The 27,153-nt window shown below is 38.5% G+C and overlaps 2 protein-coding genes across 2 annotated transcripts in view; one reads left to right on the top strand and one right to left on the bottom strand.

Moving 5' to 3' along the window:
• LOC116727928 (scavenger receptor cysteine-rich domain-containing group B protein) lies at positions 1–14,712 on the bottom strand. The gene is made up of 12 exons (XM_032575607.1): positions 14,455–14,712; positions 12,406–12,542; positions 9,294–9,326; positions 7,711–7,749; positions 7,064–7,366; positions 6,917–6,982; positions 4,752–5,066; positions 3,731–3,799; positions 3,231–3,311; positions 1,802–2,116; positions 514–606; positions 1–432 (listed from the first exon to the last, which is right to left on the bottom strand). The coding sequence occupies exons 2-12, from the start codon at positions 12,536–12,538 to the stop codon at positions 116–118; spliced, it is 1,764 nt and encodes a 587-aa protein (XP_032431498.1). The 5' UTR covers positions 12,539–12,542; positions 14,455–14,712; the 3' UTR covers positions 1–115.
• Positions 14,713–23,184: 8,472 nt separating this feature from the next.
• The window catches only part of tspoap1 (TSPO associated protein 1), a 63,617-nt gene continuing 59,648 nt past the window's right edge, over positions 23,185–27,153 (top strand). The window contains exons 1-2 of the mRNA XM_032576373.1: positions 23,185–23,385; positions 24,732–25,770. Coding sequence (XP_032432264.1) covers positions 24,910–25,770 — 861 coding nt within the window. The 5' untranslated portion in view covers positions 23,185–23,385; positions 24,732–24,909. The remainder of the gene's footprint in view (positions 23,386–24,731; positions 25,771–27,153) is intronic.

Genomic DNA, 27,153 nt, shown 5'->3' with positions numbered 1-27,153 from the left:
ACTTTACTGTGTATATTATTGCATGGGGTACTCCTTCGACGACGTGAAAGTTGGTATTTACATAATGTGTACAAGTCCTAGCACGGCTGGAGATGGGAGCGAGGTCACGCTGTGATCACGACAGGGAGCAGGTCACACCGGCGTCCTCGGAGTGATCACAGTTGTGCACGTTTCGAGATATATGGGAGCACTGCTGCAGGAAGGCCTCCGTGCCTCTGCACTTCAGATTGTCCAGCAGGATCGTTCCTGTGCCAGGTCCAAAGTGAGCCTGTCCCCAAGCGTGCGTGGCTCCTCCGCAGCCCACCAAACGACACACGACCTGGGCGTCGGGAAGGTCCCAGGCGTCGTCGCACACCGTGCCCCACTCCGAATTTAGGTACAACTCCACTCGACCCTCGCACCGGTGCTGGCCGTCCACCAGCCTCAGCGCTCCTACGGGTCGATATAGACAATTCAGATTCGCCGCGGAAGCTGTACTCCATGCTAGTTTGAGGTACCTGAAGATGTACCTACCTTCAGCGGGTGTCGTGGTCACTGGTGTTCTTTCTGTCACCCGGAAGTCACGTGCGATTGGGATTAAAAACAAGGGGTCCAACTGTGGGGGAGCTGAAAAGAAAAGCAGAGAAAGGAGAATGATTCTCTTACCCAGTGGACGTACACAGGAAATATCAGGTCACACAAGCATTAGCAAGGCGCTCTCCTCTAATTACTGCACAGATCAATAATGGAAAACTGTTTGCCTCTTGGGTTGCCTTTAACGTTATGATGCAAAGGTCCACTTGGAAGAAGTAATTCCTCTGAAAAAACGGTGTTCCTGTAATGAGTTTGATGCATGTATCTTTTCAATTTGCTAGCTGAGAGAAGAGCCAGATTAAACGGCTGACTTTTTCAAAAACAAAATAAGTTTTGTTTCAAATCGCATAAAATGTATTTATATGGCATACAAAGTGCTGCACGCAAAAACAACAAATAGCAATTCTAATGTATTTAATATATATAACACCACAGGCGTGCTGTCAGTGTGTCCGTAAAGTATTTTATTTGTGTCCAAAATTAATCCCTTAAATTTTAAGGCTTAAAATGTCAAATTCATTTAAAAATGCAAGTTGGCCTTAAATATGTCAATTGCAGATCTTAATTTTTGTCCTGATAGGACTATTTAATGTACTTTTTTTCCCCTCCTGGGACATTTTTGTCAGGCAAATGTCTGATTCGCATCTTCATTGTTTTCTGTGACTCCAGACAGCAACTAGCTACTAATATATCTTTGCTAGCTAGCTAGCTTTGTCTTTACCTCCCTCATGGTTCACAGCTTTTACTATGCTTGATTGCAATGCAGAAAGTTTCCCCAACCATCCCCTATGTTTATAGTTTTTTCGGTCTTAAATTTAATTCCAGATGGCACTAGAAAGATCTTAAAAAGTCTTAAATTTGACCTGCTGAAACCTGTAGATACCTTGCCAGGGATTGTTCAGTATGTGAAGAAGAGCCTGTGTGCTTCTGATTTTTCTGTAAAGCAGCTATGTTTGGCCTGCAGCCAGTCAGTGAGGTTGATTTGCCTTGACTCATTCACTTTATATTTTTTTTATGCTTTCTGTGCCGTCTCCTCCTAAGAGGACTACAGTCATGAAGCACAGAGGGGCAGCTCAGCAAGGCAGGCAGAAATGACTGTGTTGATGGGAAATATGCACTTTCAGTGGAAATTATTACTCAGCTTTGGTGCTAATTTCGCAATAAAGACGAAAAATGTCCTTAGATTTACCGTAACCTGATAGAAATTCCAAGAAGGATCAGGTCTTACGTGCACAGATAACGCCAGCGTCCTCGTGATGACCACAGTTGTGTTGACCCCAGCCCAGGTGGAAGCACTGGGACAGGTCGCTTTCTGTGCCGCTGCAGTCCACGTTGTCCAGCAGGATGGGCCCTGTACCGTAGCCGAAGTAGGCCTGGGTCTTGGCCGCGATAGCCGGACCACATCCGAGCGCTCTGCACACCACGTTGGCGTTGGGCATGTCCCAGTCGTCGTCACACACCGTCCCCCAGATGGTTTTGTAAAGGACTTCCACGCGACCCTGGCAGCTGCTGTTGCCGTTCATCACACGGATGGTCGGTTTGCCTGGAGGCGGACAGACAGACAGACAGGTGTGAGAACAGATCTGTGTAAAGTAGTGCAAAAGTATTCACACCTTGGTCAGAGTTCAGGAGGGGCTTACTGGGGCAGCTACCCAGGGCTCCAATTTTTGAGGGGCCCCACAAATTTTTTTAAATATGTTTTGGGGTTTTTTTAATGCATGTTTTGCACACATTGTACTATACAGAAGCATCATATGCACGTCTGTGAGCTGTAATAATAATTTGGGATTTGTATGAATATAAACAATAATAATAGAAATTTGAAAATGAAGTTATGGTACATTTTTTGGGGGAGAGCAAAACAGAGTTACTGGCCAAGTGATATATTAAGCCTACCATTATCAGTTTGTATCATCACTTCAGTCTGTCACTTCCTGCGACAGACTGGCGACCTGTCCAGGGTGAACCCCGCCTCCCGCCTGGAACGTAGCTGGAGATAGGCACCAGCAACCCTCCCGACCCCATTAGGGACAAGGGTGAACAGAAAATGGATGGATGGATGGATGGATGGATCATCACTTCATACTTTAGAACTACCTATTAATGTACTATAATTTCCAATAGAAAAGTATTTTTTTGTTAGTGAATGGGGCACCAAAACGAGTTTTAGTCCATGGGCCCACCTCCTTGTAAATCCGGCACTGATTCACCCCCTTCAATTTTCCAGCAATTGTCATTTACACTCTTAAACTTTTTAACAAGTCAAATTGGATGAAGAACATCTGCAAAGAGCAGTTTTCTTGTCCTTCTTTGACATTGGTCTGGACTTTGACTGGGACATTCTATTAGATGAATATACTCCATCCCTCTCCCCATCAACTCTGAGCAACTTCTCTCTTCCTGCTTAAGAAAATAGTCCTGACAGCATGATGTAGCCACTACCATGTTGTACAGTGACATCACCCTCAAAAAACATTTGCAAACCATGTATCCTTTTCCTTCCAGTTCACAATGATGGGCTACTACTGTATATGATGTTGTATCATAGGCTATTGACCCAATAAAATTAGTTGCAGGTTTTACAATATGAACTAATGGAGAAATAAATTCTTGAGGTGTGGATATTCCTAGACAATGAATATAAAATGGAAAATTACCTTTGGTTTGGGAAGTCGTGGTTACGGTTGTTGTTGTTGTTGTTGTTGTAGGAGGCGTGGTAGTTGAAATTCTCTCTGTGACTGAAAGAAAAATAGGAAAAAAATATTCCGGATCAGTATATTCTTTATTTATTTTTCTTTGTTTCCATTTTTGTTTGTTTTTTTGTTGGGGAGGATATGTTTAGTAATGGTCCTAATCGAGTGAAACTACTCTGACGTTTTAAAGATACATTCAAGATAGCAGCTGGCTGAACTCTTACAAACCTATTCTATATTTCATATTTACTTTAAATAATGGTTAATAATCATTAGTTTAAATTAAAACATATGGATTCATGCTATTACATTTACAGTCAGATGTGTAGGGGTAAACACTTGTGAGCCGAGAGAGAGAGAGACATTTGTATAAATCCGCACCTCTCGCCATGATTTGTCTAAAGTCAAGAGGGACAACTGGCTCCCTCTGGTGGTGGTTTATTGAGAGTGCATGATATATTTACCTGTGGTGCCTGTTGTTTGCAAGATGATTCTTCGTAATTCTGTAACTGCTGGCGGAACAGTAGTTAATCCTGAAATATGTAGATGACAAAAACGTAATTACTTTACAGACAGAATTACATAAAGTATTTACTAAACTCTAAATAACTTAGGAAATATTTTTGTGTTTGGATTCGACTACAAAAATACCGGTGTACAACTAACTTATTTAATAATTGATTATTTTATTGATTATTCTGACAATTGGATGCAAAAATTGGCACATTTTGGAGATTTTAAATAAAACAAATAATTTAATTCTCTTTTTAACTTAGAAAATAAAAATTTTATTGTTTAACGCAGCATTCCTTTAATGTACGCTTGATTATTTGCAGCCTCTGCAGCTGAAAAAGTACTTCTATTAGCCTGTGAAAAACACACCTCTTTCTGCCTGACTTAACATCAGTGTGGTCTGTTGACTGTTTTTTGGATTAACTAATTAATAAAAGATGCATAATGAGGTATTTTTTATTTTTTCCCTTTTTACAGAATTTGAACCAGGTGAAGCTACAACTGGGTAACATATTTGCAGGCAGTTTTTTATGCAAAATTAATATATGTTTTTGTACAGTGTTGGTTTCATTAATGCTCTGAATATGTTGTCCTTTCTGCAAATGGTCTTTTTTAAGTCTATATACTCCAGTTAATAAGTAATCAATTACTAAATCAGCTGACGATTATTTCATTAACCAATTAATCATGATGAATCTGATTAATCTGATGAATCATTTCAGCCCTAAATGGAAGCACAACATTTAAGATTAGAATATTACATCAGACCAATAAAAACATTTCAAAGGCAGAAATGTGGGCTTAATAAAAAATGAATACCTACTAATGGTTGCTATTTTCAAAGGTAATTTCTAATCTGACAAAAGTCTCACTGGAGAGCATATTCTAATTTACTGAATATGACTGTAAATGACCCTCCACTGATCTGAATAACTTTACTTTCCCATTCCAACATAACTTAGAGCATCGTACCAGTGCAGGTGACCCCGGCGTCCTCATGGTGTCCACAGTTGTGCTTTCCCCAGCCCAGGCTCTTGCACCTGATCAGCTCCTGTTCATTGCCGTAGCAGTTGACGTTGTCGAGGAGAATGAGCCCGGTGCCGTAGCCGAAGTAGGAGTTGGTGTGGGCAGAGACCGCACTGCCGCAGCCTAGCTGCTGGCACACCACCATGGCGTTGCGGAGCCCCCAGTCATCGTCACACACCGTCCCCCAGCTTCCTTGGTAGTAGATCTCGACCCGACCCTGGCAGGAGTTCATGCCATTCACCAAGCGGACAGTGCCATCGCCTAAAACCAAGAGAACGAGGGAGGAAACAGTAAGGAGTAATGTCACTAACTGAACATTTTACTCTATGCTACAGCTATTGGAGCACCAAACTGATAGATTTTGTGTCTGGAAGCTTAGAAGATGACTCTAAGATACATGTACAAAAAAAACTGAGGCAAAACACACTGAGGGCAGAACAGAAGAAGAAGAAAAAAACTTTAGAATCTACTGTTGCACCAAACTTTAACTTTATCACCCTATGTTTCTTCCCAGACAAAACGGAGAGACAATAGACATTCTCATGTGTCCATCAGGTAGCAAGTGTCATAAATCTGGAAGACCTCTTGCTTACTCTTGCTTTCATGATGGTCACCAGAGGATTAGCTAAATACGTCATATGTACGTATATCAATTGTACACCGAATTTGACTCAGCCCTGCTTCTCCATGATCCTCTTGGGAATGAATGTAAAAAAGAAAATAACACGGCCAGCACAACAAAGCCAAACCCGACGAACAATGAGAAGAATCTGAAACTGAAGAGACCTTTCCACGTGTGTTGTGAAGCTTCCAAGAAGAAGTCCAGAGGGATACAATGCACCAAATCCCCAAAGGCTTTTTATGTTGTCTAAATGTGTCCAAATCCAATGACTGATACATCTCTAAAATGTCTAGTTTTTGTTGTGAAGAAATGTGATGACTTAGCGGGGAATACCTGTTGTGTCAACAAGGTTTCAATAGACGTTTATGGTCTGCTTCTGCATTTTAAAAACAAGCATCCAACATAGCAGGTGGCATTTAATTTCAAATCTGTATGGTTTGTTATTTTTATGCCAGAACACAAATTCCAATTTAACCATTCTCATAAGTCAACCCAGTAAATTAAAACCCATGTAGTATTTACATGAGTTTCTAAATTTTTTTACAAGTAAAAATCAGGATAGTGTTGTATGCATTTGTATTCAGCTGCCTGTACTCTGATGCTCCTAAATAAAATCCAGTGCAACCAACTCCATTCAGTAGTCACCTAATCTTTAAATGCAACCTATCAGTGCATAATTTAATCTCAGTGCAAATGTAGCTGTTAGAAACACAGATGAACAAACAGTAATATGAGGACTAAGGAAACCAACAACTTTCCAAGACTTAAACAAAGAGTCTCTCCAACCAAGCTGTCTGAATTCAAGGCAGTTCTCAAAGGAAAAAAATGACAAATGATTCAAGCTGACCAAAGCAGACGGAGGAAAATGCTTGCAGACTTGCATATGTAAATGCCACAAAATGTACTTCTGGTCTATAACCAATAGACTTAGGTTTGTGGTTTGGTATGAAGCTTTTTATTTACAAAGTGCCACTGTGATCCATCTGTCATTAACTTTATGCTAACCTGTTTGATGGCTTAATGCCCACATGCTCAGTGAGAATTAAATCCAGGTACATGTGCAGTTTGTTTCATCAAGCTGATGCTTTGACCTGAAGCAACAGATGGCCTTTTGTCTGTAGATGACCACTAAAAAGGTTTGAAACAAAATAGGTCTGCAAGCATATCTGGCTGCAAGAAACATATTAATATCAATATCTTTTCTAAGTGGCCATTTGATGAAGAAAGTCAAAAATCAGATGGGAAACACAAGTTATTGTCCTGTCAGCTTTTAGAGTGAGTAGATGTTGCATATTGCAGATTTTGCCTACAGTGGCCAGGGCAAGTGACATTCAGCTAGCATAGCCACGTTTTTCAGAATAGAATTGAATAAAAATTCTCTGGAGCTTTTGCAACCATTTTATGAATTTTCATTTTAGGGATTCACACCTTGTACATAAACGCTCAGCAACAGATCAAAATCTATTTTATCAGAGCAGATGATACTTACGTAATCCAGACTTGACCATGGGTGTTGTAGGCTCTGCAAACCCTCTTGCCCCCAATAATACAGGTTCTAAAAATAATGAAAAAGCAGCATTTTTAATGATTTCTTCTGTAATTTATTTGTTTAAAAAGAGGTTTGAACAAGTTTTACCTCTGCAGGTCACTCCCACATCCTCATAGTGGTAACAGTTGTGGACACCCCAGCCCAGACTACGACACTGACTCAGGTCTGCCTCGTTTCCCCGGCAGTCCACGTTATCCAACGCGATGAGTCCCGTGCCTTGTCCGAACCGTGAGCTGCTCCCCACGGCGACGGCCACTCCGCATCCCATCTGCCGGCACACAACGTTGGCGTCCACCATGTCCCAGTCGTCGTCGCACACCGTGCCCCACGAGCTGTTGTAGAGCACCTCGACTCTGCCCTCGCACCTGTTGCGTCCATTCACCAGTTGGACTTTGAAGAGACGGCACATGTTTTTAGTTGGTTGTGTCCAAAGACATTGCTCTCTCTCTAAAAGTAAGGTAACACGCACTGCTTGAGAACATCTGCGTACAGACGAAATGTCCCTGCGCAATTAGGGAAAACGGTAAACCAGTAAGGGGAGTAGTAAATAAGTTTGGGATTAGGAGAATGGAGAGCTGGGAAAATGAGCTTGTTTAAGCCCAAACCACTGCTCTATTTCCTGTACTCTGCTTTTCTGGCACCCAGTCAGAAAGTCACTGATACGCTGCCATGGTAGGAAATGAATCTTTTCGCACTGCACTTTTTCCCCCTTATGGCAATAACTTCACACTCACCTTGGTACTGCGTCCTCTCGAAGGTTTGCATCGTGTTGCCTGAAACAAAAAGTCAGAGGGTATCTTCAGTTGTTTGTTGATTGGTGGCTATTGGCCTTCCATAGGTAATGTCCTCTTTATCTACTGTATCTGATTTCCTGTAACGCTAGACACGGACCAAGACCACAGCAGAAAGCCTGTTCACAATGAGCCTGCGCTGAAGATTAAATATGTTTTGCTGATCCTCTAAAGGGTTTTAATCTTACTTTGTTTCTAATATTTTTCTTTCAAATTGTTGAGGTAGCTGAAATTAGTTTTAGGTTTTGTGTGTTTTAAGGTATTTTGTGATACTTTTTTTTTGTAACGTTTGTAATAGTGTCATTTTATTGTAATGTTTGTGGACCTGAGGAAGAATAGCCTCTACTATCATAAAGACTAATGAGGATCTTTAATTAAACTAAACTGACATGGAAAAAAACCCTAAGTCAGCAATTTCCTCCATAAAACAAGAGGAATGTTTGCTATAGTGCCATCAAGAAAGTCTGACATTTTTATTTTATTCTCCGTACCATCTCCTCAAATCTATACAAGTGTGTGTGTGTGTATATATATATATATATATATATATATATATATATATATATATATATAGCCAAAAAGATAGCGAAGAAGAGGAATGAGATCATATTACACGTTTAACTGATTTCAACAGATGAAAGTGAAAAGCAGTTTTATTTAGCTGTCGCTTAGAACTAAAACCACTGAAAGCTGTTTTTTATTTACACATTTTATTTCACAAAAGAGCGGTGTACTTCTGTTTTATGATTAGCGGTGTTCTGGAGCATTAATTTAAAGCTCATGTTCCATAAAACCAGGAAAACTGCTCATGTTTTTCCTGGGAAGTATGCCAAATAAATATTATGTTTATGTTCCTGTTTGTGTGAGCTGAAAAGCTACACGAAGCCCCAGAAATGATGTTTACTAAACTTTCTACTTTTTTTGTTGTTGTTGCTGTAAACAAGCAGATGGTGTAAGTAAGGCCTTTGGACCTGAAAACTTTGTAATGGTCAGCAGGGGGCGACACCTCAGGTTCCAAAAACTAAAATCCTTTCAACTCTTCCCAATTAGATCCATAGTTTCCACAAACACACATCTCACTGTCTTGTTTTACACACTTCTAATAGGAACCATGCATCCTAAATACAAGCCATTATATATGTAACTTTTAAAAAATTACAGATGTTCTTATTTACTTGGTTCATGTGCATTTAAAAATGAAAAGTTTTGGATTACAGCTGTTTCTTAACGCAACTGAAGGACACAGATTAGTATCTCAGATTCCGACACCTTTACAAAGACACCAGGATGACCTTTGTATGACAACCACTTCTTACACTTTTTATGTAGGTCAATTCCCAACCTCCTTTATTTGTTTGTGACACAAAGGCATGAGTAATGTGCTAATAGAGTTGAGCAGAAGCGTTCATAAGCCGTTTTATGGCGTCACATGCTGGTTACTCTTCACCTCTTGTATTCTTTCTTGTATGAGAGTTTGAGTCCTGCGCATGATGTGTAAAAGAAATGAATAATTGAATGTTACTTACTGGATACAGTACGTTTGTTTATCTTCATGCCTCCTGGAAATAGAAAATAGAAGTCAGCAAAGCTCACATCTATAGACTCTGCAATAGGATAAAACCAGTACGCAGATGTCAACACATGTAAACAAATGGTTTTCCCCTGCATGGGTTGTTTCACAGACTGGCATTGATCGTGTCTCCCTTTTAAAACGGCTGCAGGGCTTTGGCCAGGTCTGACAGGGAAGCAGGGGGCAGACAGTACCCACAGACACAAAGGCTCCCATCTACAGGGAGTTCGCTTGCAGGTACAACCGGTCCTATCAGGGACTCTATCATGTGTTTTCGGCCTAAATTCACAAATAATCAGCTCATGTGTCCCATTCATTTCCAGTTTTTGGCCTTGATTCTGGGAACCAACTTTTTTTATTATTATGCAGTGGGTTTATGTTGTGGTAGACAAAAACATTTTTATATAGCATGGTCGTCAATTTAATAACTTTACACTTAAAAAAGAGACTGTGTAGCTGAAATGTTCCCTCTGTGTTTAAACAAGACTGTAGATTTGGAAGTGTATTTAATCTACTTTTTTGCCAATTTGAAGTTATTAATGACAAATTAAAATAAATTTTAAAAAACTTAATTTATTCAGTGAATTGTAGCAGTTTTTGCTTTTGATAGTTTTTATCATTTGGGCCTGTGGGCAGTGATCATTCCTGTCATTTATTTCTGTTTTCTATTTATTTTATTACTATTATTTTATTATTTTTTTTTATGGTTCACCACTTTAATTTATCTGTAGCTGATTCCCGAGTTACAAGATATTTTGTCGGTCCCCTTTGCCCTTTGAAAACCTTCTGCTTATTAGGTTATATGTTAAAATAATAATAATAATAAATTTATGGAATTTACAATGAATTGTCAAGATATATATTCCTAAATCTTAACAGGAAACAAAGTTGAGTTCTGTCATATTTTCCAAATAATCTCAAAACTGGCAGCTCAAGCTGACATGGTAATGAGTTGAAAGGTCTGTGCTGCCTGGGTAATTTCATATCTAAAAATTATAATTAACTTTAGATTTAATTAATCTTTATTATGATTGTTGGTATACTTATTATGCTTAGGCTGAAGTGAGTGAATTATGGTCTGTTTTGATGAATGCAGCGTAAAACAATATTCATTTATACTCTTTACAAAGATGTCGTCAAGGCAACCATCACTAATGGAGACATGAGTCTCACTTCAAAAGAAATCTTAAATATCCCTTCAGTTATATCCTATAGAAATATCCTCCAAGATCCAGCAAGGATAAGTGAATATACAGTAGCTTGTGGTTGGGTACCTGGATGGATGGGAGCAACTTGTAAACTACTCCCACTACAGGTAGTTAAAAGTATTGCATGTGTCGTTCATATGAATTCAGAAAAGCTGATTTTCTTGCTAACAGATCAAATCTAATGGAATTAGTGGAATCTAGTTCAAATGTAAATACACATACATATGGGGTTGGGGGAACGTTTAAAATTGCTTCTGTTTGTGCTTTTTTTTTTTTTTTTTTTAAATTATGCACATTTCAAATAGTCAGATTTTAATATCAGACAGCGATCACCAGGGATAATCCTCCCACACATATCTGGCAGTTTTGTGAAAAGCAATCAGCCCTTCATAACTATCTGTGCCACCATTGGACTAACAACTCTTCTTTGAAGAACTGTTTTAGCTGGCCACATTGGAGGGCTTCGGAGATGAATAGACTGTTTAACGTCATGTCATAGCATCTCTGTCGGACTAAAGCCAGACTTTGACAAGGCTGCTTGAAAACCTTCGTTTTGTTTTTTTGGTTGAGGTTTGTGAGCCATTTCAAAGTGGACTGACAAAAGTGGATGCTATTTTTGCCAAGTCTCTTTTCTTACTGTTAAGTTTCTGATTTAACATTGGCTGTTGTATTGAGTTTCTGAGAGTCGTCAGTGCACTCTTAGAGTAATTTTGTTAGGCAGACCTCTCCTAAGAGACTGAGCAACTTTTCCTTGATTTCACCATTTGTGAATATTGTTTCTCACTATGGTTTGCTGTCTTCCCAAAGGCTAAGAAATAAAAGATTTTTGAAACTCTTTCCAAACAGATGAACTTTAATCACATTATCCCCTTAATATTCTCTCTTTGGTTTGTGATCTACGCATGTTCATTACAGTTTGTAATCAAACTAGGAAGGTCCAGACACCAACACTACGACCCTGATGCGACTTGGTAGTCACAAATGGTTGCCAGTATACATTGGCATTGCAGAGCAAATGTGATATAGGGATATTATACAGCGTGAAGACAGCTGCAGAAACAACAGGAGTCCACATTGTGCACAAAGCAAGGCACCGTACAATTTTCCAGTGACCAACTTATCTGAGAGATATGATGTTCTGCAGAATCTGATGTGAAATCACATGTAACGGATGGTGTATATGAGAACTGTACCTATATTAAAAGCATTAGCTGGATTTGAAACAATGGTAGAGCATTGAAACATAGAGCCCAGCCCCTTTTGGGATTTCACTTTGGGGAAACGCCCCACATGTCTTGGCATCGCTCAAGTGAATTCAGTGAGCTGCATGCCACGCCCATTTGGTTCTGGAAACCCAACTTCATTCTCTGAAAGCACACGGGGTTGTTGATCTCAGTAGATAGTCTGACTGGTGAAATTCAGTTTTAATAAAACTCCCGTTTGGTGTGGATAGCTTTAATCTTTTATTAAATTAACTCATTATTGACTATGTGAACAATTAAGTGTGATAAAACAGCAAAAACAGAAGAAATCTGTAATGGGGAAAATACTTTTCACAGCACTGCAGGCAAACAACACATGGGCTGGTACTTGAAAAGAGGAGAGATTTGCTTTCATATATAATATAGGTTTTTTGTGTTGACTTTTTAAATCTTCACCACAGTGAATAATTTAAAAAAGAATGTTTTTTCCATTTTAAAGATTTCATAAGACACCTGTGACATTTAAATAAAAATACAAATATTCAAGTTGTATTATACTTTACCATATTGCTACCTCTATTACATATCATGTTAGTACATATTTAAGTAGCTTTAGTTGTTGTTTTTTAGATAAACCCAGAGTACCCACCAGACCTACCTAGTCTCAGTACGCCGAGGGGCACCAACACAAAGGAAGCCAGCAGGGACACCAGGAGCCAAACGGCCGGGTTCCAGCACCTGCACTCGCTCTCCACCCCACGCTGGCCTCGCATGGCTGTCTGACTCACCATCTGCCTGCAACACACACAGTTACAGACTCTCAGTTACTCTCATCAGGGGCACCCAGGGTCCAGAGCTGCATGTGTTCCAGACTCGCAACAGCCTCAAGCGTGGCAGACACTTTTCTACAACTGAAAAACAATCAGTATTTATTGTCCTGGTTTGGAGTGGTCTAATTATAGTATTGGATTGTTTTATCTGATACGGCCTGCAGCTGTTGTCACTGTGATGTAGCAGGGTTTGGATGGTCGTTTCAGTAAGCTCAAAGAGACACCATTTCCAGAGATCACTTTATGAACATAAAAGATCTCTGAGTACATCTCTACATCAGGAGCTGGTGGCTCCTGATCCGATCAGGACTAATGTGCTGTTGTTGTGTGCACAAAATGGCCACCCTCAAACCCAGATTTGGAGGCAAAATTGCACTGACTGCTGGGATGGAGGGAAAGAGGTTTGGGGTTTTGAGCAACACCAGCAGCTGGAGAAGGCTTGTGTTACAATCGGAGGCCGATACCTTTGTCCGTGTTTTCCAGGGGATTTTTCTTCGGAAAGGGAATGTCAGGATTCATCGGGATCACTCAGTAATCAGTCAGATAGTAACATCAAAACTTCTAGAGGATGCTCTAAAGTTGGGTGCAGCGGTCTGATAATACAACAGGGGAAAAAATTACATATCTGACACACACTTTCAACTGATCTATTATGGAGTGCAACACACTTTTTTGATTAAGTTTGAACCATCAGTTATTGCCGTCTAATGTACATCCACTGTTTGTGCCAAAGCAAATACCTGCAGAAACTTTAAAATGCAAACATCCAAGAGACCTTTGAGAGCCACGCTGTAATTTACAAAAACTCAGCGTGAATGTCTGCCCTGGCTTGTTTGTTTCTCCGCTCATGCAAAATTCCCCTGACCTTACCCAGGAATGTGTATTAGGGGATGATGAAGGGAGAATTTGATATTGGCCCTTGAGATAGTGGACATTCCGGGCCTAGGTAGCACACAAAGACATTTCTGCTTTCTGTGGTCCCCCATCGTCGGGCATAAACGCTGCTTCCTGCAATCTGTCACTAGAACCCTTCGAAACGCTTAGGCCCGCGATGACACCGCGGGGGCGCCTCTCATCTCAGAGAGCAGGAAGAAGCGAGGAGGATGTTAAAATATCCTCCTCACTTTGCTCTGTACTCTTTGCTTATCTAAGAGCTGATGCAAAAGGACTGTAAATAGCTTTTAACCAGGTTCATCCGGTGTGCAGTTGTCTCAAAACAAGAGGTACAGAAGCCCAAAGGCACACAGTCAAAGGCTGCGAACATCCAATTGGGAGGTGGGGATTTTAACACCACCACGGCGCTCGAGAAACGAGGCTGCCTCCCTTGAAAACTGTACGAGCACACCACTCGAAACTCTGGGACAAATGGTTCAGTTATGAGGGATGAAAAACAATCTTGTCCCCAATGTTATGTTTTTCAATACTCCATTCATGGTGGGATGTAGCGCAGATCCGCTGGGGAATAATGTTGCCTTTTGTGTCGGCTCTGCTTCCCCTCCCTTCTCACTTCCCTGCACTGAGAAATAGCTGAAAGATCTCGGCCCCACAAAAATACCCCCTAATGTCTGAGATAGACTGGAGAATATCAACGCCAGCCACCGTTAATGGGAAGAATCTCCTCTTTTTTTTGAGCGGAAAATCAGTGCCTTTGGCAGCGCATCATGCAAGTGGGTTTCATAATCTCGTCTTTTTCTCAAAAAAAGTGATAAAAAGAAATCAGAATTTGAACAACTGTTTAAAGATCATGTTAAACTGTGTGACTCCGGGTCAGCTTTTTCACTTTATGACAAATTTAGTCTAGAAAATGCAGCTCCAGAAATATGACTCATGAGAAAAATTTCATTGTATTACATTCAAGTTACAAAAATAATACATACCTGTTGTAAAAGTATTAATCTTGACCCAAAATAATAAATAGAAAAAAAAATTAAAATGGGTTTCCTCTCCTCAAAACAAACAAAAAAGCAAAATCAAGAGCTGAACCAGCAGGAAGTTTTAAGTCCACAAATCCCACAGAAAATATTAAAAACTACAAACGCAAGAGAAGCCAGAGAACTCCAGTATCCAGCACTACGTGTCTTGGGTCTTTCATCTACTTAGAGCTGCATGACTATAAGTACCTGGCTTCAGTGACAGGGATTACGTAAAACAATAAATACCACAGCATTGTATGTTAATATTCTAACGCCCTGTACCCGTCTAAGATTAAAAGAAGCAGGAGGGGCGTGAAAGACACAAAAACAATGTAAGCCAGCCCTGTACTGGTATCCCAGCATCTCCAGTTTCAGGTGGAGCTCTCAGAAGGTGCGGTCCAGCTCATCCCTGCACACAGTTGCAGAGAGAGGCAAGGTTGTGGCTTGGACTCGCTGTGGGTTTGTGTTTGTGCACTGGACTCTCCCACATTACAGAGAGCTGCTCCAAATTGGAAGATTCTGAGGCAAACTCAATCTGATGACTGACATGTAGAAAATATTTACTTTTTATTGCTACAAACTTCAATTTATGCAACTGAAAATTTATGTGATAGACCAACACAAAGTAGTGAATAACTGTATTTTTTTTTTAGAATTAAAAATATGAACAGTATGCCTCTGCATTTGTATTCAGCTTTTCCATTTAAATACCACCTTTTGCTGCAACTATAGCTGCCAGTCTTTTGAGATGTTTTTTTAACTTTTAACAAATTTTCCTCCAGAATTGTTCTGTATTTAGCTGTATAGCTAAATATCTTTCCGTCAACTCTGCCTAGCTTTATTAGCTAAAGAAACTAATCCACCATTTTTTTATTGATTGATTGATTGATTTTGTTGTTGGAATTAGTTTTCTGCTTTTTTATATAGGTTCAAATGTTCAGTTTTGGTCTCATTTGACCAGGGCACCTTCTTCCAAAGTATATTTTTAGCTAAGTTTATGCAGCACTTATTAGCTTTCGTTCTACAATGTTTTTTTGTTTTTTGGGGGGTTTTGCCACTCCACTTCCATAGAAGCGATAATTCTAGAGGGGATGACAGATTCTGCTCTGCAGCTCCCCCTGTGTGTGTTTTCCCAAACACATTTAGCTCCATGACAAAATGTGGCCAATGTGTATGAATAGTACTGCAAAACACTAACTAGAATGCAGTTTTGAGTAGTAGTTAATTTGCCTGAAATATTCCAAGAAGTTACAATGAAACATTGGAAATATTTTAAAGACTTAACATACAAATGTGTTTAGTATGGAAAGCAATAAAAAAGCGAAGAAATGCTTTTTTTAAAAAAAAAAGTTTTTAGTCCTTTACTTTCAAATGTGTGAAGAAAACTGCCGCCACTTTTCTGACTCATGTAGCAAACGTATCATTTGCTGCCAAAGACTGATCCTTCCTGAGCTGTGGAGAAAATGTACTGGCTGTATACACATGCAACGTTACAGCTTCTTTATCATCATTATTTATTAATAATAAAAAACACGAGGGACATAAATTTGATTTATGGCAACATTATCAAATCACTTATTAGGTGAGATAATGCATAGTCTGTTTACCTATTAATAGCTGTATCTCACCAGAGGAAACATCAGCTCCATTAGCTTCTAAATCTTCTTGTGTGTAGCTATTAGCATTAGCATGCTATGCGAATGGCATTAGCATTCGCATAGATTTAAATTTGTGTGTCTTGTCGTACATTTAAAAAAAAAAACCAGCAATTTAATTGGAAGTTGTTTACCTTAATGTGCTTGCTTTGCATCTATTAATGCACAGTTTCATGCTTGTTAACTTGCTGCGACAGTTAGTATACATCCTGAAAGAAAACGTGTTAGAGACTTGAAAAGATACTAAACAAAGACAGTTCAACAATAAATCAGAGCTTATTTGGCAGAAAGTCCAGTCATAAAGCAATAGAGTATCTGGGGAAAGACTTAAACATATGAGTTCAGAGAAGCTTTCCATCAGCCCACTGACTGAGTTTGAGCTTTGTTGCAACAATTTTGTTTTTATGCCTTATCTCTTAGCGACACACCACAAACAGACTAGATGTAGTTTTGCAAAGTATTATAATGTAATGAATGAAAATCCAAACATGTTTTAAGATTTTTATTTAGAAAAAAAACAGTCTAAACATTTTGTTTGTGTTAGTCTCATTTCATAACTAAGTAGAATGTCTGTTTACTCACTACTTCACTGTTGGTATTTTTAGAGCACATATCCAATATAATTATTCAATTTACAATTAAATTATTCTGAGAATACATTTATTTCCATGATATATTCCTCATTCATTTCAAAATGTATTTACGGATTAGACACTTGTAAACATTTTATAATATACTGTATACATTTAATAAGTATCAGTGCTTCCCATGTAATTATTCCATTATTGAGCGTGTCAAAAAAGAGTAAGAGGAGAAAATAGCTACATGAGCTCAATAGGGAGGAAAAAGAAAAGTTGCAAGAAGAAATTAGTTATTGCCCTCAGATTGATGATAAATGTACAGAACAACGAAAGAGACAGATTACTTTTACTTCAACTACATTGCAATAACCTTAAGGTGTCTGTAGTTATTTTTGTAATAATATTAGGAAAACAAAATTTCCACATGATAGCACAAAATCACAGGAACACATCCTTTATTTCAGCATGTATAGACAAGTTTATGTTCAACTCCGGTCACATTGCATACATTTCCACCGGTGAACAAAACTGATAGGAGGAAGTATTAATCCACACCTTTGACTGGAAATGTCTCTCTTTGTCTGTGAGATGACTGTACATCCCACCGTGGACTTGGGTATTTGTGCTCGTCTGTTACAGAAAAAAAGGGAAACAAAGCACCTGAATAAATAAAAGACGTGAAAGAAGAAGACTTCTGTCCTCTCTTCCCCCGTTGAATTTCTGGAGAATAAACCCACGATGTAATCAAACTGGTTAGTCCCCGTTGGGATTTCCACCGTTTCTGAAGGCATCAGTTTTACCAAGCTGGTAGTTTAGTGAAGTCAGCCTATTGTACTTGGGTTCTGGTGTCTGTTTTAGAAGAATCTCAATGGGTCAGATCATTGTGAGTGGCAGCATATTCATCGATCACCTGTACTATAATCTCACAGCGTGAAGTTTTCACCAAGTTGTGCCATAAGACATATTTTTGACCCCATTTTGTTTTGTTTTTTGTTAAATCTGAGATTGACACAAACAAGGACAGTGAGAGATCCGGACACTTTTGTCTTGCACAATTATTTGAAGTGGGTCATGAAGAAAGCTAGTGTTCCATGTCCCCCAGGTGGGGAAAGGTATGATGGACTTCAAAAGAGCGAGATACACACAAATAATTGTGAACTTATTCCATTATTCCCATATTATGTCCCAAATTTTATGAATTTGGGATTCATAAAAAAAAAAAAAAAAAGACTCACAAACTCAATCTAGCACATTTGTTGTGAAACAGTTTGGTAGCAAAAACATTGCGGGTATTACATAACTACAGACTCCAAAGGGTACTTGGCTGAAAATTAAGTAAGGAGATGCCTCTTTCTCCTTTGATGGCCACATCCCACATAGAGCGATAATGAGAATGGTGAATAGTGAGAGTAATTCACAGGATAGGTCAGCATTAATAAATCGGGAGACTCAAGTGTCTAGAGAATAAAAGGCTGTAAGTCAGCACCGTACCTGCCTCTGGTCATTTCTATGAATAAACCTATTCAGAGAACTGTACTCCATTAGTTGTTTGAATACAAATTACCTAAAGTGCCATATTGTGTGGGTTTAAGGGTTATGTTAAAAGAAGTTCCCAACAGCTTTGTTGGAATTAAAGGTGGTAAGTTATCCAAAAAATACAGAAATGATTGTTTTAATAAACTTTTACTGTAAAACACATTCAGATGAAACAAGATATTTACTTCCTGGCTGACCTTTAAGTTTTAGGTCAGTTAGGATTACCTAGGCGATTTATATTTCTATGTCAGACAGAGAGAACTTTTTTTTAAACTATTTTTTCTATTACTTTCTTTAGAAAGGCAGTATTATGGGTTTTTCAGTCACATAGTTCCATTTTATAGCATAATTAAGTAAATGTGTTGCCATCAGTTGTTCTAAAAATCCTAAATGTATCAAATATGACTTAAAAGATATTTGACTTCATAATTCATTCCATGTGTCTTTAAGAAACACTTGGTCTTTTTGATACTCTTCACAACTTCACTCCTCTATTAACTGTTTAACAACATTTTTACTAGTGTTGCCCTGAGAAGTAGCTTAAAAATCGATTTTATATCCTCTTTAACCAAACATTGGCTTTGAAAACAGGAAGGAACCGATGATGATGATGATTTTATGGATTTGTACCATGTGGATAGGTTCATTCTCAACATTCTGTCATGTTCTGTGTTGTCTGTGTATTTAATTAGAGTTTTCTGTGTCCCCGAGTCTTTGTGCTGTCCTGTCTTCCCCTTGATTGTTTCCCAGGTGTGTCTCATTTCTGTGATTACCCTCCCGTGTATTTAATGTCACCTGTCTCCCAGCGTCTCTGTCGGATCCTCGTCTCGTTTGGCGTCTTGTCTAATGTGTTCCGAGTCCTTCGTGTTAACCATTTGTTTTAACGGTTGCTACCGGCGTCGAGCCCTGGTTTCTGCTCGGCCGTGCTGCCCGTTGTATTGGTCCATGTTGGACTGTGTTGTTCTGGACTTTATTCATTAAAATCATTCATTTATCGCATTCCTGGGTCTACAGCGTCTGCCTCACCACCCTCTCACCACCCGCACTTCATGACACATTCTAGTTAAATTGAGACAGATATGTGATCATATCTTAAAGCAACAACTCGAATACACAGTTTCCTTGTGTGACATTGTGGGAAACTTCAACCAGAAGGGAATGTGGACCTTCTGGTCCAGAAGTCTGGATTGTTTGTGTGTCCAATTTCCAAATACAAAGGGCAACGTTTATCTCTTCAAGCATTTATATGCAGGTATTAATACTATGGCAAATTGTTAGCAATCGTATTGTTTCGAAAATAGATTTGCTCTGTATTCATGATGAATGTGTTTTGGTGCAAATTGTGTGTATTGTTGAGAATAAATAATGCTGTGTTTTCCTCTATCGCTTTTAGCCATCTGGATGCTCGTATATACATACAGCGCACACATAGAGCACACGCTTGCAAAGCTAAGGCTAAAGGAAATGACACATTAGGGAACACCCTTTTTAGGGCGTAGCTTAGATGGAGGCCAACAAAGAGAAGTAGAAACTATTGTTGGGGGGCCATTTTGCTCTGTTCATGCTATCATAATGATAGCATGATGGACTAGCGCTGTATTTTAGTCCTAATAAATGGAATTCATGAATTCAATTCACCAATTCTTCTTCAACCTCATACATAAAGAGCCTAAATGGAGAAAGGATGATTCTCCGACAGTATCAACCATAGAACAAAAGCAGAAGACCTTATTAAGACCTGAAGAGCCATGTAAGAGCATGGACTTAAAGGCCATTCAGAGAGAAGTCCAAAAGCAAGATAAAACACAAAATTACAGTTTGCACACGGACTCGGGAACAATGATGTTCATTTTTGGAGACATGCCCTATTTAAGTTCATGCTTCACCATCTCTATTGGATGTAAGGGCACCCCAAAACCTTGATTTGTGTGGGGTATTTAACCTTTTAACCATTCAGCAATGGACTTTCTGGTGTGCTTTGGATCATTGACTTCCTTAATGAACCAAGTGCACTCATGGTTCAGGACGTAAACTGATGGAGGGATATCTTCTTTCTCTGGTTGAGAGAAAACAATCAATTAGCCTTGAGGCAGTGAAGCCAACCCAGACATCACACCCAGTTGTATGATGTTCTTTTTCCAAAGTGCTGTGTTAGTTTTACCGGAGGTGTAATAGAAAACCACAGAAATTTGTCCAAGTATTCTTTCACACTTTTTCACACAGAAATGTGATCTAGTCATAGCTAATTTTTCATGTTATTACAGTAGAGCTTGGCTACATGTTTATCAGGAATACGTTTAGGACAACATATTGCATTCAACTGGCAGAAGATAATTAAAGCAAGTACAGCTGCAGGACTCAGGATTAATGGCTGCCTGTCCTTTTCGACTCCTTTGTGCCACACATGAGCACTGAGATGGGTATCAGAGAGCGAGCAGCCCAAGGACACTGAGTGATAACTCTGGCTTGTGTCCTGAAGCTCTCTATTTATATAAAACTCCTATAGTGTCCCTTTGAACACAGCTGAGACTGTCTAAACTGCTATGGGTTTATTATGCTAATACGCCAATTATAAGCCATTAAAGACAGAAAAAGAGCACCGAGAAAATAAAAAGTACTGAATTACTGATAGAAGCACCACCCAGCAGCCAGACTGGCTTTGAAGGAATTAGACATGATATTGAAATGACATGCACATACCTTGGAGGATTTATACATTTCTGTATATTTGCCAAATAATTACCTTTCGTGAAGCACTTCATCAAGGTCACATGAATCTTATTGAACAATGTGTTCTTGTGGATTAAATCTTCATAAAAGTCGGGAGGTGACAACTGAAGAGGTCAAGTTTCTGTTTACAGCAAAGTTTCTGACCTAATTACAGGATAATAAGCTGATTAAATACAGCAGTTGGAACCTGGTTTTCTTTTCTTTTAGTTGAACTGTTCTTATGTTACTTGAATTTGTTTTCACACGCTAATGATCAAATAATTTTTTTATAAATATATATGTACAGTATATGATAATTCAATACAGCTATGATACATGATTTAAATAAATAATGTATAATGTTCATAAAGTTTTATTTTATTTAGTTAAATATTTAATGAAGTAATTAAAGGAAGTTAATTATTTCACCATTTATTATTTTTTTCATATTCACTGTGTTATTGTTTGTCTTTGTTCATCAAACAGACTAACTTCTGATTGGTTAACCAGCACAGTAACTTTATATTAAATTATTAAAACATACCAACAATTATACATGAATGTACCTATTTTAAATGTGAATTTCCAATTTTATCTAAATGTCAACATGTATGAAGATTGATTGAGCGATTTATTTGTGCATTCAACTGTAGCACTCAATAAATTCCAGTTCAATCATCAAAAAATGAAACAAGAATTATTTTACAAATATCTTGAAAACATTTTACAAATTCTATTGATTTTATTTTATTTTGACGCCCCTTTACTTTGACATCCCAAAATAGAGTCCGCTGCAACCACTTTCAGAGGTGACCTATCATTAATAAGTGGAGTCAGCATACTGTATATGTAATGTAATCTAAGTATATGCAGCTGCTTTATGAAAACAGAGAACAGAGTGACATAGTTTCCTTGTGTTACTATTATTTAATCAAACACTTATGTGAACATTATGTGCATTTTATGTACATTATCTACATAAGGTTTTCTTTGTATGAATTCTTCTGTTTGTTTGACTGAGTAAGGGATTGGTTTTTCTCTTTCCATTTGGCACCCTTATTTTCTAGTTTTGTGATTTTTTCAAATCTAAATAAACTTCTCCGACTACTTTTTTTTTTTTATATGCCGTGACCTTTTTTGTGTTTGTTTCTCCTCCAGAATGATAACATGTGGGAAAAATTCTTAAAGTTACAACAAATTTACACCAATGTCTTTTCATTCATTAATATTGTATAGACGCAGACAGCATAATAAACGAAGCCGACAAAAGTCTGAGTTTATATTGCAATTCATAGGCGGATTGGATTCCCCTTATGGGTTGTTTTCACTTAAGACATTGTGGCTTGTTACAGTATATAATGCACAGGTGTTACACATAGCATCGACAATAGGCTTGTCATCCAACACCTGGATATTGAAATCAAAGTTTTTCTGTGGATTCTATAATGAATAATTTGCACCTGGGCTTTTTTTTTTTTTTTGGCCAAAAAATATTTCATATTAGCATATTTCAAGTAACTCTTGCTCTAATTTTGGTTTAGAAGCATCATTTTGGATAGGCTTTGCAATAAAGCATGCTTCAAATATGGTCTACTTCAAAAAAATTACTTTGGGATTATTGAAGGAATATTCTGCATTATTATTGTGTTATATTTATGACAATTTAATATATTACTACCACTTCTACAACTACAACTAATTTTATTTCTTTCTTCGTTTATTTTAAGATATTGTGTTCACGTTTCTTGACCTTTAATTGCAGAATGTAACCACTAGTGGTCACTCAAGTCCCATATACTGAAATAAATGCTGTGAGCGCGTTGCGTTCAAGTACTATCAATAATGCTGTATATACAATCTAACGTCAACTAATTGATTACTAAGGCTAAAAATACATGGACGAATAATTTTTAAGCACTTTTTAGAACTTTTTCCCTTAGAGAGAGAGGTCATATGTAATTGCATAAATATATATAAACACCTCTTGAGGGACGCATAACTAAAACGTGTACATTTGGATAAAAGTCATCCAGAATCCTATTTAAAATCTACTATGCGAAGAAGCTAATTCCTGAAACTATCACGAAATTCCGACTTAATTGTATTAATGATGATAGTCGAGATTAATTGACGAAAATGTTACGGAATACGGGTATTAAAATTATGAACCGACGTTGCAAAGTAGACTTGAAAGCAGCACCGGTGCTCGCCAACAGGATAACGGTGGACGGGGACAGTGTGTTGGACAGAGGCAGATAAACAAACCTCTTAGTGCATGACTCTGTGGACCTTTAAACACACATTTTGAGAGACAGAGTTTGCGCATGAACGTTTTATGTCGATACAAGAGCCGTGTTTAAAAGAAGATGTCCCCATTGGCGAAAGTTAACTGTAACAGTAGTGTCCGCTAAGAGGTGAGTTTCATACAAGTTCTAGCTAGAAAACTTAGCTAACTGTTGCTAATCAAACGTATTAGCATTTAGCCGTGCCAACCCTAAAATACTATACACTTTATTTTATTTAACTGCGTAACATTAAACAATTGAGCTAATTGACAAAATGCCTCCGTTTGGCATTGCAAAGTTAAGCTTGTTAATTAGCCTGTGTTAGCGAAGTTTCCGTCTCAGCGTCCACTGAAGCGTCACTAGCGCGGTTCATTGCACCGTTAAAGGAAAGTTCGCCTATTAACTTGTTGCTTCGTCAGAAAATACTCCTACGTGCTCGTCTGCTACATTTTAAATTTGAGAACAAATACGCAGTCCAATTACAGGGAATATGACTTCACCAAAGAATATATCAAATAAAAGCATGGTCAATTGTTTGGCGGTTTTGTGAGAATATTATATTTGGTGCATTTTATTGGAAGAAAAAATAATTTGAGATATAGCAACTCTAGAAATCCCTTAAAATAAGCTGCAAAATATTACTTAAAAGCCTAATGTATGATGAGGCATACATTATCCTATATGTGATAATGAACAGGAGAAAAAAAAAAGACAACGTATTTAATATACAGATAAAGCCAATAAAACAGCAGAGTGAATCTAACGCATGAGTCTGTAAAGCACACACACGCAGACAAAAAATAAGTAGAGCTGTAACCTCATCAGAGCTCTGGATGAAGAAATATTCCCCAAACTCCGTCTTTTTTTTTTTTCTTAAAAATGACAATAAACCTTTTCCATTGCTGATAGTTAGCAAAGGTTGGTATGAGATTCTTATTTCAAGATGGCTTAGACAAATAAAATCATGGCTTTGGCTAAAAAAAAAAAAAAAAGGGATTATTGCCTTTTTAAAAAACAGTAATATAATATATATCCTCACCGCTAAAATACTGTAACATAATAATTAATACAGTTATAAAGATAAGTACTTGATACACAGACGGAAGATAAAAATATTTAATAGACTTCTGCTAAATTGTGTAGTTTTTTTTTTTGTTGCCATTCTGCTGTTTATAAAGTAACACCGAGGATATAATAGACTGATATTCGCAGGCCTGCAGCCGGCAATGGCAGTAGTGAACAACCCAACTATGATTGCTGGTTTTAAGAGGAGATTTTCCATCTAGAGGGGGAGTTTTTACAGGCTTTTCTTATTTATTTGTGTTAATTTTTGCATAACTCGCCACGGCATGAAGAAATTCCTAAGCTTTCTGAGCTATCACAATACTAACATTTTTCATTTGATTTCTTTAGATTTTTATTTTTTTTACAAATTAATCTGCATCACTTTTCCATTTCTCCCACATTTTCTACAGTCTCATCTTTCCACTGGTCCAGTGTTTTAAAAAAAATGCATGCTGCATGTTTGCTAACCATCCAGCCATCACTCGCCTGCTGCTCTTTCCTGCTTCGATACATTCCCTCTTGTATAGAAATAAAAAAATATAGAACTACTCGTTCCCTACTTGCATGTTGTGCTGTGAATGAGGCAGCATGAGAGAAGATAGGGATAACCCTCTGGCCCTGTTGTCCAAGAGGTCATGCCAGAACCAGACGGACTACAGACAAGAGCTGGAGAGGCTGCAGGCCGACTTGGAGGCAGAGAAGATCCAAACACTGTGGGCCTGCGGGCAGCTCGGCGTGGAGCTTCGGAGCCTGCGAAGAGAGGCAGAGCGGGAACATAAGAGGACCGTGAGGGAGCTGTCAGCCAGGCGTTTTTGCCTAAAGGACCGAAACCAAAGCAGACATCTTCTGGCCAAAGAGGGACAAATAAAAAACAAGCTGCAGTCCTCGGGGGAAGACGGCTTTCATCTCGGCAGTGAACAATCAAAGCTGGAGCAGTTGCTGCTTACGCTGTATGAAAAGATAAATGGGAAACGGGCAGGTTATAAATTTCACCACAGGCGAGAGTTCGAGCTAGAGAAAGCCATCTTCCTCTGCCGCCTTCTAGAGGCCCATGGGAGGCTGTTGCAGGGGACTCCCAGGTCAAGACCACCCAACTATGTAGCCAAAAAATCCTCAAAGAAGCTGGTCTGGGATAACAGCTGTAATCCCCGTCAGTCAACACCACTCCTAACCAGCTTCAGAGCACAGCTGGAAACAACATCCCTCAGAGATTTGCCCTCACACAACAAAAAGTGCAAACCTGATCAGAAGAAGCTGTTCTCAAGCGGCAGGTTACAGACTGCTGGGCCATGGACCTCCACCGAGGTCAGGGGTGTGGGTCAGATAAACTCTCTGGAAATGCATCGCCCCAACAACACCATCCGTGCAGTTCAGGATAACCATCCATCCCTGTGGGAGGAGTCTTCTTCATCAGACAAGTCGACCAAATGCTCAAGAAGGAACATGGAGGTGAGTTTACACTTCTAGTTGTCTGCCATACAATAAAGAGAAACCATTCTATACAAACCAGATAATCTAATGTTCCTTTAGCAGTTAGATTTGATGAGTAGATTTCACCTTAATGCAGTTCTTTGAATGAATATGTTAATTCTTACGCCAAAGATCCCTGAACCACAAGCCAAAGTTGACTTCAGCAGCTCATTGACAATTATAGTGCTGTCAGTCGATTAAATTTTTTTTATCTGAGTAGTGCTGTGATTAATCACAATCACTATGCTTAACCTTGTAAACTTGAAACGTAAAAATGCAAGTTTTTAAAAGAAGGAAATGTTTTTTTGTTTCAGACTAAATGTCCCAGTTTTCCAGGTTTTCATAAAGGAAGGTTTAAAAGAATTTATTTTGTTTCAAACACTATTTAGAAATGTTAACTAAAAACTGCTCTTGCTTTGGTGAAAGTATAATACACCATTTCAGTTGGTAGGTTTCATGCTACCTTGGTTTTATCCAAACGTCCATCGCAGTGTTTTTATTAAGTGCAATTTTCCACTGAGCACACTAGTCTAACTTTTCTGGCTCACCTCTTCACTAGCGTTTTCGACTCTGCATTGTTGACTGCAGTACAAGACCTTGTAATGCACTGCTTTGAACTAAGTAATGCTCTGCTTGATTGAGACTTTTAGGTCAAAAAAGGTTATGCAATTCAATTTTAGATTAATCGTAGGTGTTAAAGTTGACAGCTCTTTTAATCATTCATTACAGGATTCTTTAAAATTGGAATGAATGTTTTGACTAGGGTTCCTTTCTCAGAAAAGCTTTTGTTGTTTCTTGTGTAGCTGAAAGCTGCTTCATGGTCTTTACTGGAATGTGGGTCTGTAAATTTAGACAGTAGTGTAAAATAATTGGCATAAATGTGCGTCTCCCATGTGGAAATCCTTACGTATCCATTGTTGAGGTGTAAACAAAGCAAGGAATAAACAGGAAATATGAATTGTTTGGAGTTTTGCTGTGTTGATTCTGTGATTCCTAAATTACAGATCGACAAGAATGGCAAGATTAGATTTCACAGGAAGGTGCATTCCTCTCCCCAAGCTGTTGGATGGTAATTTAGAGTGGCAAACCGGATATTATGGTTGTGTTAGTTTGGAGCATTGAAACACTTATGCTGCCTTTTTAAGCTTTGTTTTAAGTAATGGCCTTATTGTGTTCCTGAGATGGATTTTGTAGGGTATTTTGTGTTACCCTGGTTTAAAGCAGTTGGTTGGATTGTGTTGAGTATCAGAGTAACTACTCTGTATAGTAGCTGTACAAATAATGAGTAGCATTAGGGGTGCACCCTAATGCACCCCTTTATTTATCAGCCAGCTGATTTATTGGTGCCGATTTTCTTAATTT

The sequence above is a fragment of the Xiphophorus hellerii genome, chromosome 11, assembly GCF_003331165.1.
Source record: "Xiphophorus hellerii strain 12219 chromosome 11, Xiphophorus_hellerii-4.1, whole genome shotgun sequence".
In the NCBI taxonomy this organism is placed as follows: domain Eukaryota; kingdom Metazoa; phylum Chordata; class Actinopteri; order Cyprinodontiformes; family Poeciliidae; genus Xiphophorus; species Xiphophorus hellerii.
Note: the sequence above shows the minus strand (reverse complement) of the source record. Positions and strands in the feature narration are given on the sequence as shown.

Coding starts and splice junctions, on each gene's coding strand:
- LOC116727928 (XM_032575607.1), bottom strand. CDS start 12,538: ATGGTGAGTCAGACAGCCATGCGAGGCCAGCGTGGGGTGGAGAGCGAG. Junction 7,367..7,710: donor CGAGAGGACGCAGTACCAAG/GTGAGTGTGAAG, acceptor GTCTCTTCAAAG/TCCAACTGGTGAATGGACGC. Junction 433..513: donor GACCACGACACCCGCTGAAG/GTAGGTACATCT, acceptor ATCGACCCGTAG/GAGCGCTGAGGCTGGTGGAC.